Here is a 19,812-nt window from a genome sequence, read left to right on the forward strand (position 1 = left end):
GAGTAGAATAAATAACAGATGTCCAGAAAGAAAGTCAGCCTCTTCTATAATCGTAGGTTAACAGACTGCCTAAAAGGCTCCCACTTATTTTTGCCCAGTGACCAAATCATTCTCTGACTCCAGCTCGAGGATATGGCTAATGGGGAATACCAAATTTGGGTGAGTTTTGTGAATATCATCAGAGACATCTGAAATAAATGTCATCACCTCATAATAATCACCACCTCATCAGTTCTTAGAAAACCTTTTTAGACCTATTTTCTTTAAGACAATACTGTTGCATAACTTTACACCTCAGGCCTCAGTAAAATTCACATAGAAAAAAGGCTTGGTTTTTCTACAGCTCACCACATGTACAGAAACCTATGAGTATCTGGAAAAAGAGTGACACTGTGTGGTGAGACCAAATAATGTGTTTCTTGGTCAAACAATATTGATTTCAATGTTTTACCTCCTAGTTGCTTTCTATTTTGATAGAATATTATTAGTCAACTTCAGGGGTTAGAATAAGAGTCAGGTCAAAGTTTTCTACAAACACATTTTTCTTATTAAACTTAAAAAAGCTTACTAAAATTACTTCGCATTCAGATTTTAAAAAATAAACATCGACGTACACATCACATATATCACAATATTCTGCTTGAGAAACCCACACCAAGCCCATAACTTACCTCCATTTTTAGTTTTTCCCCAAATCTCTTTTCCTGGTGGTAAATGTTCCAAAGGATCTGAATAATAATTTTTTACAGCTATCTGTATCATGTATGTTGAAAATGGTTGTAAATCTTCAATAAGAGCTATACTGTCCTGAAATTCCTGTAATTGATTTTTTAAAAATCAATATCTTATTCTTAACATTTTATACAAATTGGTAGAAATTATTTAATCAAAGAGAGAACAAAGTTAAAGGCTCAAAAAAGTTAATTTATTTTAAATTCTGGATTATTAATGGTAATACCACTGTCCAATCTACCCAGACCCGAGTTGTTCAATATTTCCAAGAATAAATACCAAATGATTGGTAGCCCTCAGTTGGTTTTGTGGCATAAATCATTTCACATGGGAAGTTAAATTCCTAGAAGAGGACACTATTTCATTAACATTGTATTAGAAATTCAGCAAGATGGTAGAAAACATGTGACACATATGTGAATACAATAAAATATTTTTATATTATCTAATCATTCTTAGAAATAAAGTTTAAGAGAGTAAAAAGACTTTCCTTAGACCAATGGTTCTCAACTTTTTTTATACTTTGCTATCATCTGGGAAGTTTTAAGAAACTACTATGCCTGGGTTCTATTGCCAGAGATTCTGATTGAGTTATCTGGGGTGAAGCCTAGATGCACAGTGTTTTTTTTTTTTTTTTTAAAGCTTTAATGTGCCGCCAAGGTTGAGAACCACTGTCTTAGACCACTGTTAATCAATAGGAAGACAGTAAGATAGATTAAATTTAATAAAGACATGTCCAGTGCTGCAAGTCCAATCTTGACCAGCCAAATGATCTAATCTATCTGAAATTACTTATTTTAGAAATGTGTGAAAAGGGTTATTAATTAGACAAAATTAAGGAAGTAATGAAAAATTACATACACTTTATGGGAAAACATATAGTGTTTAACGTCCAATAGTTAGTCAATTTCACCTTTTGAACAGGCTAAATAAAGCCAAGCACAAAGCAAAATATTGGATATATGTGATTCCATCACTAAGACAACTGAAATACTAATGAATACATTTCATCATTCAATGATTGAATGAATAGTGCCAATTAATTCAAGAAATATCTAGTGAATGCCTACACAGTGCCAATAACTGTGCCAAGTGCTAGGCATACAATGATGACTAAAAACAGTATCTGCATAGCAGTACATTTCTCTGCACATAGGAAACAAAAGACAAAATATAATGTACAATTTTTATATTAGATAAATGCTGTGGAGAAGAGGTATAAGGCAATGTTCTTTCCGTCCAGTTCATTTCTTACTCCTCAATCTTCAGTCTGCTCCATAGGCCGCAAAAATAAGTCTCTATCACTCTCTCTGAGGATAATTAGATAATCAGAGAGGGGAATAAACCCAATTCTTTCTGGACACTCAGAAAACTGTTACCATGGAAATCCATCAATGGGCAAGAGTTGATATACTTCCTTGAAGCTTAACTTACTCCCAGTCAAGAAAACTAGAACACAATATGTTTTGATGAATCATTAGCTGTAAAAAAGTTGCATACTAGTCCATTTCAGAACATATAGGAAATACTTTACTATGGCTCATAATTTTATATCGAAAAAGAACATCTCGTGAAAAGGCAAAGACCACTAGTTCCAATCTTACCAGAATTCTATATTTCAAGTCAGAGCTGTTTTTCCTGTCATTAACTTCTGCATAATAAACCAAGTATGTTGGAGTAGGGCTGGTGATGCCATACCATGTGAGGTTTGTCTTGGCCAGAGGTAATCTGATTGTGAGGCTAGTGTTAGTGGCATTAAGTATAGTTGGTTCCACAGTGTCTGAAGCTAGAGACAGAAACGCTTTATCTAAAATAAGAAGAAACCAAAAGATTAAATATCTATACATATACACATGAGAGGAAAAGCAGATTTTTAACAAGAATAATATCAAAGGTTAGAAAGAAATTTGTAGAGCATACATAACTTTTGCTTGAAAAGATAAATATGAAAATGATTTGAAATAATATTCTCTTTGAAGAAACAAAAATGGCTGCAGCTTGATACTGTATGTGGTATGTGTAGTATGTACTGCTACAGTCTACCCAATGTCCTCTCCTTTTCTTCAAGTTCATATATATCTGATATTGTCCAGGGCAGCATGCTGGGAGGAAAACCTGTTTCTGAAGTTTGATTGCAGCCCAGACAATCATGTGACACGATCTGGTTAGTCAGATGTGCTTATCACTGTGGCACACCTCTGTCCTTCACCCTCCCCCAACCCAGGAGGCGGACACTATGCAAGAGGGGCGGCAGCCACCTTGTGAGAATTGAATAAAGGACTCACTAAGGAAGTTTGGGGAAAGATCAAGTCCAGGTGATTGATGGCATTGTGGAGCTCCCTGGCCACCGTTTACAACCAAACACATTGCACGCTGCACAACTACAGGGAGCCCCAGTCACAGAGACTACAATGGGAATGGTCTGTCCCAGAGCAGTGCAGTAGCGCAACCATACTGCAGGCTTAAGCCTCGAAAAATCACAAATCTGTCACTTGCAGCTGAACACAACTTCTTGACCTATTCACTCTCAGTCTTGATGTAAAACATCACTTAAAAATGCAGCATAATTACATAATATGCAAATAACTCCACATATGATTTTAATATGAAATCTAACAATCTTACACCAGTTAGCCAACTCTTTAACTCATTGTGCGTGGCACTGTGCAATCTGGCTCCTGCCCACATATCCAATCTCTGCTATGCAAAACCATCCTTCACTCTAACCACAGTACACTATCTACACATTGCAGGACTTCTACCCCTCCAACCCTTCACATAGGTAGTCTCTTCAGGTTGGAATGATCTTCCCCATCTGCCTAACCTTACTTAAGCCACAGTTCATGCATCATTTTTCCTGGGAAGCCCCTTCTGCCTTCCTGTTCCAGGTGAAGGACATCTCCTCTCTGTCCTCACTCCACTTCACGTGTTCTTCTACCAGTGCACTAGCCACATGTGATTTTGGTTTTGGTTTTCTTTTGCTGCTTTCTTTTCTTCATCTAGCACCAGAATGTAAGTATCTTTGGCTGAGACTGTGCTTGAATTATCTTTGTTCCCCCAGAGCCCCAGGAGGGTGCCTGAACATATATTAGGTATTTAGTAAGTGTTGTCGATCCTTATGAATTCATATTAGCCACATATGAAATACATCCTTGGCATTCAGCAAGTAAGAAAATTAGGGGGTAAACGTCTAAGTGACAAATAATTTGATGAAGCCAGCTCCTTCACTTACTAACTTTTTGGTCTTGGGAAGGTTACTCCAGCTCTTTTGTAAACAGAGACAATAGCCTGCTTTACAGATATTTATATATCACTCTATCCCTAGCACATGGTAAGAACATTAAATAAATGTTAGCTATTACTATCATCATTACTGAGACTAAAATGAAAAATTAGAGAAAATAATGCTGGCCTGGTCTGGGAATTCCAAATATGAATTCCAAAATGCAGGAAAAAATGTTTAAAATTAGAAGTACATCAAAAATCTCCAACAACAGTGTCAAGGGCACTGTGAACCTAAGTTTGAGGACATTTGGAAAGTATAGGGGTTTGGAGATGGATAACCTTACTAAAGTTACAAGATGAACCACTCTCCAGTTCAACCAATATTTATCCAATATATTCAGTTTGTACTGATTTCTGATCTGAACAGAGAATGGGATACACATGTGAGCAATCAGAGCAATTATCTAATTCAAAGGTCATTGGTAATTTTGTCATTCTTTTATTTAACTGATATAATATGACATGTTGAAGTGTCAGAAACATTATTCAGGACAGAAAGACAGGTTTTTCCCTTACTTTTTTTTTTTATCCCATACATTTTGAAGATAATTGAATGCCTTCAGAAAGAAAGGACCAAAGTAACTTGTAATTGCTTAAAATTTCCAGCAGATGGAGGTAAAGTACTCTTAATAATGTACCTAGAAACTAGCAACATAAAATTGACTCCATTTTTTAAAAGAAAATAAATGAGTATTAATCATATTCTTAATGAGTCCCAGTTAAAAAAAAAAAAAAAACTCATGCTACTCTTAGGACTTCATTTTGGAGCGTGTTTGTGTATGGGGCTAGGGGGAGGTTATGTGTGTGTGTCTTTCAACCTCAGATACTGCGTGGACTTCTTTTTTTTGGTAAGACTTTATTTTTTAGTGCAGTTTTAGGTTCACAGCAAAATTGAGAGGAATGTACCAAGATTTCCCAGATACTCCTTTTCTCCACACATGCATAACTTTCCCCCATTATCAATACCCCTACCAAAGTGGTACATTTGTTACAATCAATGAGCCCACAATGACATCATTATCACCCAAAGTCCTTAGTTTACATTAGAGTTCAATTTTGTGTTGTACATTTTACGGGTTTGGACAAATGTGTAATGATCTGTATCCACCATTATAGTATCACATAGAATAGTTCCACTGCCTTCAAAGTCCTCTGTGCTCCGTCTATTCACCACTTCTTCCCCCAGCCTTCTCGCAACTACTGATCTTATTACTGTCTACATAGTTTTTTACTTTCCCAGAATGTCGTATAGTTGATATCAGCCTTCCCCAACTTTGTTCTTCTCCTTCAATACTGTGCTACCTACCTATTCTAGGTCTTTTGCCTTGCCATGTAAACTTTAGAATCAGTTTGTTAATATCCACAAAATAACTTTAGCTGGGACTTTCATTGGGATTTTATTGAATCTATAGATAAGTTGAGAAGAAATGACATCTTGACAATATTGAGTCTTCCTATCTATGAACATGGAATATCTCTACACTTTAGTACTTTGACTTCTTTCATCAGAGTTTTGTAGTTTTTCTCATATAGATTTTTGTGCATATGCTATTAGATTTATACCTAAGTATTTCATTTTCTGTGGGTGTTAATGTAAATGATACTGTGTGTTAAATTTCAAATTCCACTTGTCCATTGCTGGTATACAGGAAAGTGATTGACTTTTGTATATTAACCTTGTGTCCTGCAAACTTGCTATAATCACTTATGAGTTCCAGGAGTCTTTTTGTCAATTCTTTCAGATTTTCTACATAGATGATCATGTCATCTGTGAACAAAGACAGCGTTATTTCTTCATTCCCAATCAGTATACCTTTTCTTGTATTGTTGCATGCTGTGACTTCCACTGCAATGTTGAAAAGAAATTGGGAGAGGGAACATCCTTACCTTGTTTCTGATTTAGAGAGAAAGCCTCTGATTTCTCACTATTAAGTAATGACGTTAACAACAAGTTTTTTATACGTGTTCTTTCTCAAGGAAGTTACCCCTATTCTTAGTTTGCTGAGGTTTTTTTCATCATGAATTGGTGTTGAATTTTGTCAAAAGCATTTTCTGCATCTATCAACGTGATCACCTGATTTTTCCTCTTTAGTCTGTTGATGTAGTGGACTACATTAATTGATTTTCAAATGTTGACTCAAACTTGTATAGCTGGGATAAATCCCAATTGACTGTGATACAAAACTATTTTAATATATTGCTCGATTTGATTTGCTAATATTTTGTTCAGGACTTTTGCAATTCTTGCAATGTTCAAGAGAGATACTGGTCTAAAATTTTCTTTTCTTGTAATATATTTGTCTAGTTTTGGTTTTAGGGTAATTCTGGCCTAGAATAAACTCATTCATTGGCCTAATTGGAAGTAGTCCCTCTGGTTCAATTTTCTGAAAGACATTGTAGAGATGGTATAATTTTCCCATAAATGTTTGGTAGAATGCACCATTGAATCCATCTGGCCCAGGTGCTTTCTGTTTCAGAAGGCTATTAATTATTGATTCCACTTATTTAATAGATGTGGACATATTCAGATTGTCTATTTCTTCTTCTGTGAGTTTCGGCATATTGTGTTTTTAAAAGAATTGGTCCATTTCATCTAGGTTGTTAAATTTGTGAGCATAGAGTTGTTAATAGTATTCCTTGATTATCCTTTTAATCTCCATGGGTTCTATAGAGATGTCCCCGCCTTCATTTCTACTATTAGCAACTTGCATCCACTCTCTTTTTTTCTTAGCCTGGCTAGAGGCTTATCAATTTTATTTATCTTTTCAAAGAGCCAGCATTTGGTTTCATTTATTTTTCTCTATTGATTTCCTGTTTCAATTTCATTGATTTCTGCTATACTTCTTTTTTATTTTTTTCTTTTGTTTTAGTTTTGTTTCTTATTATTATTTGGGACTTAATTTACTCTTCTTTTTCTAGTTTCCTAAGGTAAAAGCTTAAATAATTTCAGATCTTTTTTTTTAATACATGCAGTCAGTGCTGTAAACTTCCCTCTAAGCACTGATTTTACTGATTCCTGTAAGTTTTGATGTTTTGTTTTCATTTTTAGTTCAAAATATTTTTAATTTGAGATTTCTTCTTTTACCCATTTGTTATTTAGAAATATGTTGTTTAATCTCCAAGTGTTCTGAGATTTTCCTTCTATCTTTCAGTTATTGATTTCTAGTTAAATGGCATTGTAGTCTGAGGACAGATATTGTATGATTTCTATTCTTTTAAATTTGTTGAAGTGTATTTTATGGTCTGTCTTGGTGAATGTTCCATGTGAGCTTGAGAAGAATGTTTATTCTGCTGTTGTTGGAAAAATTATTAATAGTAGATAGATGTCCATTATAGCCAATTAATTGATGGTGTTATTGAGTTCATCAGTATATCCTTAGTGATTTTTTTTCTGCTGGATTTGCCCATTTCTGATAGATAGATGTCATGAAGTCTTCAATGGTGATAGTGGCTTCATCTGTTTCTTGCAGTTCTATCAGTTGTTGCCTCATGTATTTTGATGCTCTGTTGTTAGAGACATATGCCTTAAGGATTATTACATCTTCTTGGAGAACTGATCCCTTTATCATTATGTAATGTCCCTCTTTATCCCTTATAACTTTCCTTGCTCTGAAGTCTGCTCTGTCTGAAATTGTTTCTTCTTTCATTTGATTAGCGACAGCATGATATACTATCTCCATCCCTTTACTTTTGATCTATATGACGTGTCTTTATATTTAAAGTGGGTTTCTTATAGACAATGTATAGTTGAGTCTTGTTTGTTGATCCACTCAAACAACCTCTGTCTTTTAGTTGGTGTATTTAGACCACTGATGTTCAGAGTGACTACTGATATAGTTAAATTAAGATCTACCATATTTGTTATTATTTTTCATTTGTTGCCCTTGTTCTTTGTTCCTACTTTTGTCTTCCACTTTTTTTCTGACTTTTGTGGTTTTAATTGAGAATTCTAAATGATTCTACTTTCTCTCCTTTGTTGAGAATCAGTTATACTTTTCTAAAACATTTTTCAGTGATTTGCCCTTGAATTTGCAATGTATATTTACAACTAATCCAAGTCCACCTTCAAACAACACTATACCACTTCACAGGTGTGCAGTACCTTATAATAACAAAATAATCCCAAGTCCTCTTTTCTATCCCTTGTGTCACTGCTGTGATTCATTTTGCTTAATATAAATATAAATATACACATATATATGCACACATACATACATAAGTGGATATAATTGAATATGTTATTGCTATTACTATTTTGAACAAACTATTATCCATTAGGTCAATTAAGAAAAACAAAAACTTTTACTTTACCTTCACTTATTTATTCTCTAATGCTCTTCCTTTCTTCATGTAGATCTGCACTTCTGACCTACATCATTTTTCTTCTTTCTAAAGAACTTCTTTTAACATGTCTTCCAAAGCAGGTCTACTGATAACAAATTCTCTCAGTTTTTGTCCAAGAATGTCTTTATTGCGCCTTCTCTTTTGAAGGATAATTTCCAGGGTATGGAATTCTAGGTTAGTGTTTTTTTCTCTCAACATTTTAAATATTTTACTTTTCTCTCTTCTTGCTTATATAGTTTCTGAGGAGAAGTTGGATAGAATTCTTATTTTTGTTCTCCATAGGTAAAGTATTTTTTCCTCTGGCTTCTTTCAGAACTTTTTTTCTTTATCTTTGGTTTTCTGCAGTTTGAATATGATAGGCCTAGTGTAGATTTTGGCATTTATCCTTCTTGGTATTCTTTGAGCTTCCCATACCTGTAGTTTGGTATCTGACATTAATCTGGGGAAATTATCCGTCATTATTGTTCCAAATATTTCTTCCAAATATTTCTTCTGTTCCTTTCTCTCTTCTTTTTCTAGTATTCATATTATACCTATCTTACACTTTTTGTAGTTTCCCCACAGTTCTTGAATATTCTGTTCCGGTTTTTTTCCTTTTTTTTTTTTTACCTTTATAGTTTTGCAGGTTTCTATTGAGATATTTTCAAGCTCAGAGATTCCTTCCCCAGCCACATCCAGTCTACTATTAAGCCCATCAAACATTCTTCATATGCTACAGTGTTTTTATCTCTAACATTTCTTTTTTTTCCTCAAATATCCATATCTTTGCTCACATTGACCATCTGTTCTTGTATACTGACTACTTTATCCATTAGAGTCCCTAGCATATTAATCATAGTTGTTTTAAATTCTCAGTCTGATAATTCTAACATCCCTGCCATATTTAAATCTGATTGTGATAGTTCCTCTATCTCTTCAATCTTGTAGTATGCCTTGTAATTTTTTCTTGATAGCTGAATATGCTGTACTGGGTGAAAGCAACTGCTGTAAATGGGCCTTTAGTAATGCGGTGGTAAGGTATAGGGGGAGGGGAGGCATTTTATAGTGTTAGATTAGATCTCAGTTAACTTCAAGTGGGTTTTTGCTTTGCTTTTCGACTGTGAACTTCACAGGTTCTTTTCAGTCCCCCCACCCCACTTAGGTGGGACACAACGGCTGGAGTGGGCTGGGGTTGGGCACTTCTCTTTGCCCAGGTCAATTAAGCTCTGATAAAACCTGAGCAGGTCCAGCTGTGATTAGTGTATCTTGAATGCAGACCTTGTTAAGAAGAACAGAATGCTCTGATGCCTTTCAAAATTTTTCCTTTTCCCTTTTCTCTGTGGGAAGCACAAGGAGATTTTCTAAGAAAAAAACCAGTTAAAGCTCCTGGAGGTAAAACTCATAAAATGAAGCCCCCCTATAACTGGATGCCCCTCGAGTTTCTAACTCTCAGAGTTATCCACACTGAGCCTCAAGCAATTCATCAATTACAGTTTAGATTTTTCTACCACTAACACTGCTTTCTAAAAAGATTTCAGCTCATGGGTTTTTGCTCTGGTAAGTTGTAATTCTCTGCATTTACCAATCTGTCTTTCCAACTGGGGACAGCAGTTTGCTCTGTGACCTCACTTCTCTTGTGGATCCAAGAAGAGCTGTTAAGTTTTCAGTTTGCTCAGCCTTTTACTTGTTTTTGGGTGGAGTGGCAATTTCTAAGTTTCTGGGCCAGAAACCAGAAGCCACATGAACTTTTAAAATCTCTTAAATTTCTCAAAGTGAAAAATAAATTATTTTACAAAAATACAAAGTAGGCTTTATTTATAAATTTTAACATTTCTCAATTTACATATTTTATAACTGAAAACATTTAAACAAAGGGAGTTTATGTCATTCATATCTGTCCCTCTCCAGAGGAGAGTTATAGTTAATTTAGAATGATATTTGCACCTTAGTGACAAAGACAGCCTTGACAAAATACCAATGAGGCCATGCAATTCTGTTTTTGTTTTTGTTTTCAGACGAGTCTCGCTCAGTCGCCCAGGCTGGAGTGCAGTGGTGCAATCTGGGCTCACTGCAAGCTCCGCCTCCCAGGTTCAATCCATTCTCCTGCCTCAGCCTCCCGAGTAGCTGGGACTACAGGCACCCGCCACTATGCCCAGCTAATTTTTTTGGCAATACTGTTTTTGTTTTTGTTTGTATGGTTTTTAGATTTCAACAATGTTTTATTATGACTGTCAGTAGAAAATATATAGTCAATTCTGCTATAACATGATACATGCCTTCCTAGGAATCATTGCAGTATACAAATCACACAATAAAATTCACAGTTTATGGGAAAAGTAGGATGAGGGGCATAACACTAAAAACTTCATCAGTGACTTTTTTTTAAAAAGATAAAAACTTAATAAAAATGGTAGCACAGGCTTACTCATGTTAAATGGTACTACATATTTTAACAGTATATATTAATACTTAATGATTTGATACCTAATACTGCATACTGCATAGTAACAGAAGTATGACCCGTTACTTTGAAAACGAGGTTGTATGCAATGCTTTTTGACACCACTGGGAGGCCTAAAATATCAGCAAAGGAGAAATAAGAGAAAGAAGAGAAATTATGGGACTGAGAAGAGAAAGAGGACAGGCAGAGAGAACAACAGGACGCAGGTTTCCCATGTATAAAGTTGCCCACACCCTGAGCTGTGTTTACACATAGAAGTAATTTGTGATCCAGGGCAAACAGCAATCACAGTGCACACTAAAGACTGGCAGAGTTTGGAGCAAGGATGAGAGCACAACAAAGGGGCTAAAGGGACAGCCTTGGAGAAGGAGATATTATGAGATTTTTCTGACCCTAAATTGGGAGAACAAGCTGATTACGAACGTGACTTTATTACCTGGAAAAGGCTGCATAACTGAACTGTAAGCCAAGATATGCCTACTCCTTAGGGCCTTCACCTGGGAGACGATGGCCCCATTTCCTTTCTTTGCTTGATAAATCTGTGTGCTATCCTTTGCTGTGATGATCCAGTACATAAAATCTCCATCCACAGTTAAGCTAACAAGGGTTTTTCCTGCTGTTAAAAACATAAGGAATATAAAGAACAAAATTAATATCTTACATTTTTACTCTAAACAATATATGAAATTCTTCTTCTATATTATAATTGCTAAATTTTGAATCTATTATTTCAACATTAAAAAATACCTTTATTTTATGTCATTTGACTAAGGGTTTTAGAGATGTTCTCTCATTTTAGCACCATATCAAGCCAATCAGGTGACTACTATTATTACTAACCTCATTTTGTGGAAAGGCAAACTGAAGTTTAAAGGAGTTAAATAATCTGCTCAAGGCCACCAAACGGCAGACCCAGGATTTAAAACCCACCTATGTGACTCAAAATCAAATAATGCCAACCTGAGGGAAGTATTAAATGATAGGCATAGGGCTCAGTGCCTTTCTCAATATTTTTATCAGTGGTTTGGAATGAATGCATAGTAAACATATTTATCAACTTTGCAGATAATAAATGATTATCACCATCACTAGCAGGTTCAGTTACAGCCTTGAAATTCAAAAATATCATAACAGAATCAGGAAATTGATTCAAATTTGATAGGAACAAATGTAAAATCCTAAATCTAAGTTTCATATCAATTCTGTAAATGAATGAATGAAAGCGATCTGGCTTAATAATAACGAACGTGGAAAAGACTATGGTCTTTCAATGGCAGGCATCCTAAAAATCTGATTCCACTTTTGGCTACAACAAAAAGAAGACCTTCATAGTTAGAGTCTCCCTTCACTGACAAGAACACATTGAGAGTGCAGTGTCTTTATGGGGGCAATATTTAAGAGAATATTAACTAGCTGGAATGAAATCACGGGAGGGCGACTAGGACAAAGATTTAGATGCTACATTGCCTGGGGAGCAATTGAAGATACTTGAAGTTTTCCTCCAAAGAAAATGCTTGGTTCCATCATGGTGGCTCATGCCTGTAATCCCAGCACTTTGGGAGGTCAAGGCAGGCAGATTGCTTGAGCCCAGGAGTTCAAGACTAGACTGGGCAGCATAGCAAGACCCTGTCTCTAAAAAAAAAATACTAAAATTAGTGAGGCATGGTAGTGTGCACCTGTAGTCCCAGCTACTTGGGAGGCTCAGGCAAGATGATCACCTGAGCCTGGGAGATGGAGGCTGCAGTGAACCATGATTGCACCACTGCACACCAGCCTGGGCAACAGAGTGAGACCCTGTCTCAAAAAAAAAAATGCTTACAATGAGCTACAACAGTTATCTCTACGTAGTTGAATGGCTATCATGTGGAAAGTGATTAAATTATTCTTTGTACATTTAGAGGTAAGAACTAAGACTAATGAATGGGAGAAATGAAGAGAAGACTGGCTAAATATAAGAAAAAAACTAATATTCAGAATTGTCCAAAAGCTTAAACAGACTCCCTTATAAAGTACCAGGGTTTTTTAAAGAAACAGTGTTTAAGCATGACTATTTTTAAAGAAAAAATTTCTTGCAACATCATAACATCTAAATGTTTCTAAAATCTTTCTAATTTTCTAATTTTAGGATTTTAATTACAGGTTTATGAAAAACTGACCAGGTTTTATACATATATAATGGTCTACTAGGTAATTCTTATGTCTTGTGTATCAAATATTAGAGAAAAAATTATTCTGACACTTGTTAAAATGGTAAGAAAGACTTAAGACAAGTGGAATAGCACACTAGGAAAGACAAATATTGCAACATAACAGTTGGGGTTTTTATAGCCAAAAAACTGAGTGAGGAATTCATTGGGTGGAAAAATACAGGGACAGCATCCAGGATAGAGCAATCCTTGTTAAATTAGACTAATGGGATTCTTGCTAAAGGCAGGCCAAGAGCCTAAACAGGATTCTTACTTAAATCAGACCAATGTCCATCAAGGTTGGGAGATGAAGAACTTGAACAGGTATCAGTGGTAGGGGGTTCTCCTAAACTGACTTTGTAGGATTCTTGCTAAAACTGAACTCGGCAAGGATGGACACAGGAAGACCAAGGTTGAGGCCTAGTCAAGAAGAGGACTCAGAGGAGCATAACCACATTTTGATCAAAGAAAGGGTCTTTGTCACAGGTTTAACAGAAACAAGTAATATACCTAAGGAGGAATCATTCAAAACATTACCTCTATCATTAAATCTATTTAATGATAGGAATTGTTTCTAAAAGGCCTTGTTTCTAAAAGGCCTCTAAACACAGAAATTGCTTCTAAAAGGCCTTGGTTGACATATCAACAAAACCTATGTACAATTATAACACATACACACATATTTGCAATTTCAAAACTTTACTGTATAATCCAGCAGTGACCAATAGATTTCAGTGATGATGGAAATGTTTTATACCTACGTTGTCCAATACAGTGGCCATTAGCTATTTGTGGCTTTTGAGCACTTGAAGTTTAGCTAGTGTGACTGAGAGATTAAAATGTTTAATTTTATTTAATTTTAATTTTTTTTTTGAGATAGTCTTGAGAGGTGACACTTTGCTGGCAGTCCTCACAGCCCTCGCTCACTCTCGGCGCCTCCTCTGCCTGGGCTACCATTTTGGTGGCATTTGAGGAGGCCTTCAGCCCACCGCTGCACTGTGGGAGCCCCTTTCTGGGCTGGCCAAGGCCGGAGCCCACTCCCTCAGCTTGCAGGGAGGTGTGGAGGGAGAGGCGCGAGCGGGAACCAGGGTTGTGTGCGGTGCTTGTGGGCCAGCTGGAGTTCCGGGTGGGTGTGAGCTTGGCGGGCCCCACACTTGGAGCAGCCAGCTGGCCCTGCCGGCCCCAGGCAATGAGGGACTTAGCACCCGGGCCAGCAGCTGTGGAGGGTATACTGGGTCCCCCGGCAGTGCCAGCCCACCGGCGCTGCGCTCGATTTCTCGCCGGGCCTTAGCTGCCTTCCCGCAGGGCAGGCCTCGGGACTGCAGCCTGCCATGCCAGAGACTTCCCCTGCCTCAATGGGTTCCTGTGCAGCCCGAGCCTCCCCAATGGGGGCCGCCCCCTGCTCCATGGCGCCCAGTCCCATGGACCACCCAAGGGCTGAGGATTGCAAGCGCACGGCGCGGGACTGGCAGGCAGCTCCACCTGCAGCCCCAGTGCGGGATCCACTAGGTGAAGCCAGCTGGGCTCCTGAGTCTGGTGAGGACGTGGAGAGTCTTTATATCTAGCTCAGGCACTCTGTATCTAGCTCAAGGTTTGTAAACACACCAATCAGCACCGTGTGTTTAGCTCAAGGTTTGTGAGTGCACCAATCGACACTCTGTATCTAGCTGCTCTGGTGGGGCCTTGGAGAAACTTTATGTCTAGCTCAGGGATTGTAAACACACCAATCGGCACTCTGTATTTAGCTCAAGGTCTGTGAGTGCACCAATTGACACTCTGTATCTAGCTGCTCTGGTGGGGCCTTGGAGAAACTTTATGTCTAGCTCAGGGATTGTAAACACACCAATCGGCACTCTGTATTTAGCTCAAGGTCTGTGAGTGCACCAATCAACACTCCGTAGCTAGCTGCCCTGGTGGGGCCTTGGAGAACCTTTATGTCTAGCTCAGGGATTGTAAACACGCCAATCAGCACTCTGTATTTAGCTCAAAGTCTGTGAGTGCACCAATCGCCACTCTGTATCTAGCTGCTCTGGTGGGGCCTTGGAGAACCTTTATGTCTAGCTCAGGGATTGTAAACACACCAATGGGCACTCTGTATCTAGCTCAAAGTTTGTAAACACACCAATCAGTACCCTATGTTTAGCTCAAGGTTTGTGAGTGCACCAATCGATAACTCTGTATCTAGCTGCTCTGGTGGGGCCTTGGAGGACCTGTGTGTCAAAACTCTGTATCTAGCTAATCTGATGGGGACATGGAGAACCTTTGTATCTAGCTCAGGGATTGTAAACGCACCAATCAGCACCCTGTCAAATCAGGCCACTCAGCTCTACCAATCAGCAGGATGTGGGTGGAGCCAGATAAGAGAATAAAAGCAGGCTGCCCGAGCCAGCATTGGCAACCCGCTTGGGTCCCCTTCCACACTGTGGAAGCTTTGTTCTTTTGCTCTTCGCAATAAATCTTGCTACTGCTCACTCTTTGGGTCCACACTGCTTTTATGAGCTGCAACACTCACCGCGAAGATCTGCAGCTTCATTCCTGAACCCAGCGAGACCACGAGCCCACCAGGAGGAACGAACAACTGCAGACGCACTGCCTTAAGAGCTGTAACACTCACCACGAAGGTCTGCAGCTTCACTCCTGAGCCAGCGAGACTACGAACCCACCAGAAGGAAGAAACTCCGAACACATCTGAACATCAGAAGGAACAAACTGCAGACACGCCACCTTAAGAGCTGTAACACTCACCGCGAGGGTCCACGGCTTCATTCTTGAAGTCAGTGAGACCAAGAACCCACCAATTCTGGACACATTTTGGCGACCACAAAGGGACTTTCACCTATTGCCAAGCGGTGAGACAATCGCTGAGCAGAGAGACTATCGCCTATCGCCAAGTGGTGAGAAAATTGCCTATCGCCAAGCAGTGAGTACCATCGGACCCCTTTTGCTTGCTATTCTGTCCTATCTTTCCTTAGAATTCGGGGGCTAAATACCGGGCACCTGTCGGCCAGTTAAAAGCAACGAGCGCGGCCGCCGGACTAAAGACACGGGTGTCAGGCTTTCTGAGAAAAGGCTCTCTAACAACCCCCAACTCTTCGGAGTTGGGACCGTTGGTTTGCCTAGAACCAGTTTCCACTTTTCCTATACTTCTGAGCTGAGCCGAGGGTCGACAGAGAGGAAAGCCATGCAGCTCCAGGGTCCCAACAACATATTGGTTGACCCTGCGGCCATGAGCGGAACTCAAAAGCATGTCGCCCAAGTGAGACTCGCCCATCTATCCTATCTATCCTGACCCTTGCCCTCTGGGTCCTAATGCCTGCCAAACAAACTTCCTCTCGCCTCTCTTCTCTGAGGTTAGACCCACTTCTAAAAATTGCTACCTGTCTGTGCTTTTCTAGTTTCTCCTATAAGAATGACTTCTAGTATAAACTCCAGGACTCTGTTACCTTCTTTAGGCACCCGGGCTCACCAATCAGAAAGACATAATTTTTGCCCAAAGCCCCGTCATAGTGGGGACTACCTGGAATTTTAGGATTCCTCTTCAGACTAACAGGCCTAACAAAAGCTATTCCTGCAGCTAAGATATGGGGAGCCTCAGAAATTGTATCCTTCCTATTCATATAAGTAAGGACAAAAGGTGTCACTTCTCCAGCCCTGGAGATCCTTTCCCTCCCTCAGGGTATGGCCCTCCACTTCATTTTTGGGGCATAACATCTTTATAGGATGGGGTAAAGTCCCAATGCTAACAGGAGAATGCTTAGGATTCTAACAGGTTTTTGAGAATGCGTCGGTAAGGGCCACTAAATCTGATTTTTCTCGGTCGGTCCTCCTTGTGGTCTAGGAGGACAGGCAAGGGTGCAGGTTTTCGAGAATGTGTCGGTAAGGACCACTAAATCCGACCTTCCTCGGTCCTCCATGTGGTCTGGGAGGATATCTAGTGTTTCTGCTGCTGCGTCGGTGAGCACAACTATTCCGATCAGCAGGGTCCAGGGATCATTGAGGGTTCTTGGGCAGGGGTTGTTTCTGCTGCTGCATCAGTGAGTGCAACTATTCCGATCAGCAGGGTCCAGGGATCGTTGCGGGTTCTTGGGCAGGGGTTGTTTCTGCTGCTGCGTCGGTGAGCGCAACTATTCCAATCAGCAGGGTCCAGGGATCATTGCGGGTTCTTGGGCAGGGAGAGAAACAAAACAAACCAAAACCACGGGCAGTTTTGTCTTTCAGATGGGAAACACTCAGGCATCAACAGGCTCACCCTTGAAATGCATCCTAAGCCATTGGGACCAATTTGACCCACAAACCCTGAAAAAGAGGTGGCTCATTTTTTTCTGCACTACAGCTTGGCCCCAGTATTCTCTTTCTGATGGGGAAAAATGGCCACCTGAGGGAAGTACAAATTACAATACTGTCCTGCAGCTTGATCTTTTCTGTAAGAGGGAAGGCAAATGGAGTGAAATACCTTATGTCCAAGCTTTCTTTTCATTGAGGGAGAATACACAACTATGCAAAGCTTACAATTTACATCCCACAGGAGGACCCCTCAGCTTACCCCCATATCCTAGCCTCCCTATAGCTCCCCTTCCTATTAATGATAATCCTCCTCTAATCTCCCTTGCCCAGAAGGAAATAAGCAAAGAAATCTCCAAAGGACCACAAAAACCCCCGGGCTATCGGTTATGTCCCCTTCAAGCTGCAGGGGGAGGGGAATTTGGCCCAACCTAGGTACATGTCTCCTTCTCCCTCTCTGATTTAAAGCAGATCAAGGCAGACCTGGGGAAGTTTTCAGATGATCCTGATAGGTACATAGATGTCCTACAGGGTCTAGGGCAAACCTTTGACCTCACTTGGAGAGATGTCATGCTACTGTTAGATCAAACCCTGGCCTTTAATGAAAAGAATGTGGCTTTAGCTGCAGCCTGAGAGTTTGGAGATACCTGGTATCTTAGTCAAGTAAATGATAGGATGACAGCCAAAGAAAGGGACAAATTCCCTACTGGTCAGCAAGCCATCCCCAGTATGGATCCCCACTGGGACCTTGACTCAGATCATGGGGACTGGAGTCGTAAACATCTGTTGACCTGTGTTCTAGAAGGACTAAGGAGAATTAGAAAAAAGCCCATGAATTATTCAATGATGTCCACCATAACCCAGGAAAAGGAACAAAATCCTTCTGCCTTCCTCGAGCGGCTACGAGAGACCTTAAGAAAATATACTCCCCTGTCACCCGAATCACTCGAGGGTCAATTGATTCTAAAAGATAAGTTTATTACCCAATCAGCTGCAGATATCAGGAGAAAGCTCGAAAAGCAAGCCCTGGGTCCTAAACGAAATCTAGAGACATTATTAAACCTGGCAACCTTGGTGTTCTGTAATAGGGACCAAGAGGAACAGGCCCAAAAGGAAAAGCGAGATCAGAGAAAGGCTGCAGCCTTAGTCATGGCCCTCAGACAAACAAACCTTGGTGGTTCAGAGAGGACAGAAAATGAAGCAGGCCAGTCACCTGATAGAGCTTGTTATCAGTGTGGTTTACTAGGACACTTTAAAAAAGATTGTCCAATGAGAAACAAGCTGCCCCCTCGTCCATGTCCACTATGCCGAGGCAATCACTGGAAGGTGCACTGCCCCAGAGGACTAAGGTTCCCTGGGTCAGAAACCCCTAACCAGATGATCCAACAACAGGACTGAGGGTGCCCCGGGCAAGCGCCAGCTCATGTCATCACCCTCACTGAGCCCCGGGTATGTTTAACTATTGAGGGCCAGGAAATTGACTTCCTCCTGGACACTGGCGCAGCCTTCTCAGTGTTAATCTCCTGTCCTGGACGACTGTCCTCGAGGTCCGTTACCATCCAAGGAATCCTGGGACAGCCTGTAAACAGGTATTTCTCCCACCTCCTCAGTTGTAATTGGTAGACTTTGCTCTTTTCACATGCCTTTCTTGTTATGCCTGAAAGTCCCACATCCTTATTAGGGAGGGATATACTAGCCAAGGCTGGAGCTATTATCTACATGAATATGGGGAACAAGTTACCCATTTGTTGTCCCCTACTTGAGGAGGGAATCAACCCTGAAGTCTGGGCATTGGAAGGACAATTTGGAAGGGCAAAAAATGCCCGCCCAGTCCAAATCAGGTTAAAAGATCCCACCACTTTTCCTTATCAAAGGCAATATCCCTTAAGGCCCAAAGCTCATAAAGGATTATAGGATATTGTTAAACATTTGAAAGCTCAAGGCTTAGTAAGGAAATGCAGCAGTCCCTGCAACACCCCAATTCTGGGAGTACAAAAACCAAACGGTCAGTGGAGACTAGTGCAAGATCTTAGACTCATTAATGAGGCAGTAATTCCACTATATCCAGTTGTACCCAACCCATATACTCTGCTCTCTCAAATACCAGAGGAAGCAGAATGGTTCACGGTTCTGGACCTCAAGGATGCCTTCTTCTGTATTCCCCTGCACTCTGATTCCCAGTTCCTCTTTGCCTTTGAGGATCCCACAGACCACACATCCCAACTTACGTGGACAGTCTTGCCCCAAGGGTTTAGGGATAGCCCTCATCTGTTTGGTCAGGCACTGGCCCAAGATCTAAGCCAATTCTCAAGTCCAGGCACTCTGGTCCTTCAATATGTGGATGATTTACTTTTGGCTACCAGTTCAGAAGCCTCGTGCCAGCAGGCTACTCTAAATCTCTTGAACTTTCTAGCTAATCAAGGGTACAAGGTGTCTAGGTCGAAAGCCCAGCTTTGCCTACAGCAGGTTAAATATCTAGGCCTAATCTTAGCCAAAGGGACCAGGGCCCTCAGCAAAGAACGAATACAGCCTATACTGGCTTAT

General features: G+C 39.8%; 1 protein-coding gene across 2 annotated transcripts in view; it reads right to left on the bottom strand.

The window, feature by feature from the left end:
• ROS1 (ROS proto-oncogene 1, receptor tyrosine kinase) overlaps window positions 1–19,812 on the bottom strand; it is a 155,562-nt gene that overhangs the window by 53,221 nt on the left and 82,529 nt on the right. For both annotated transcript variants that reach the window (XM_063724964.1, XM_063724965.1), the window contains 3 exons: window positions 11,238–11,417; window positions 2,337–2,539; window positions 672–816 (listed from right to left, as the gene is read on the bottom strand). In XM_063724964.1, coding sequence (XP_063581034.1) covers window positions 672–816; window positions 2,337–2,539; window positions 11,238–11,417 — 528 coding nt within the window. The remainder of the gene's footprint in view (window positions 1–671; window positions 817–2,336; window positions 2,540–11,237; window positions 11,418–19,812) is intronic.

This window comes from Pongo abelii, chromosome 5, assembly GCF_028885655.2.
Source record: "Pongo abelii isolate AG06213 chromosome 5, NHGRI_mPonAbe1-v2.0_pri, whole genome shotgun sequence".
Taxonomy (NCBI): domain Eukaryota; kingdom Metazoa; phylum Chordata; class Mammalia; order Primates; family Hominidae; genus Pongo; species Pongo abelii.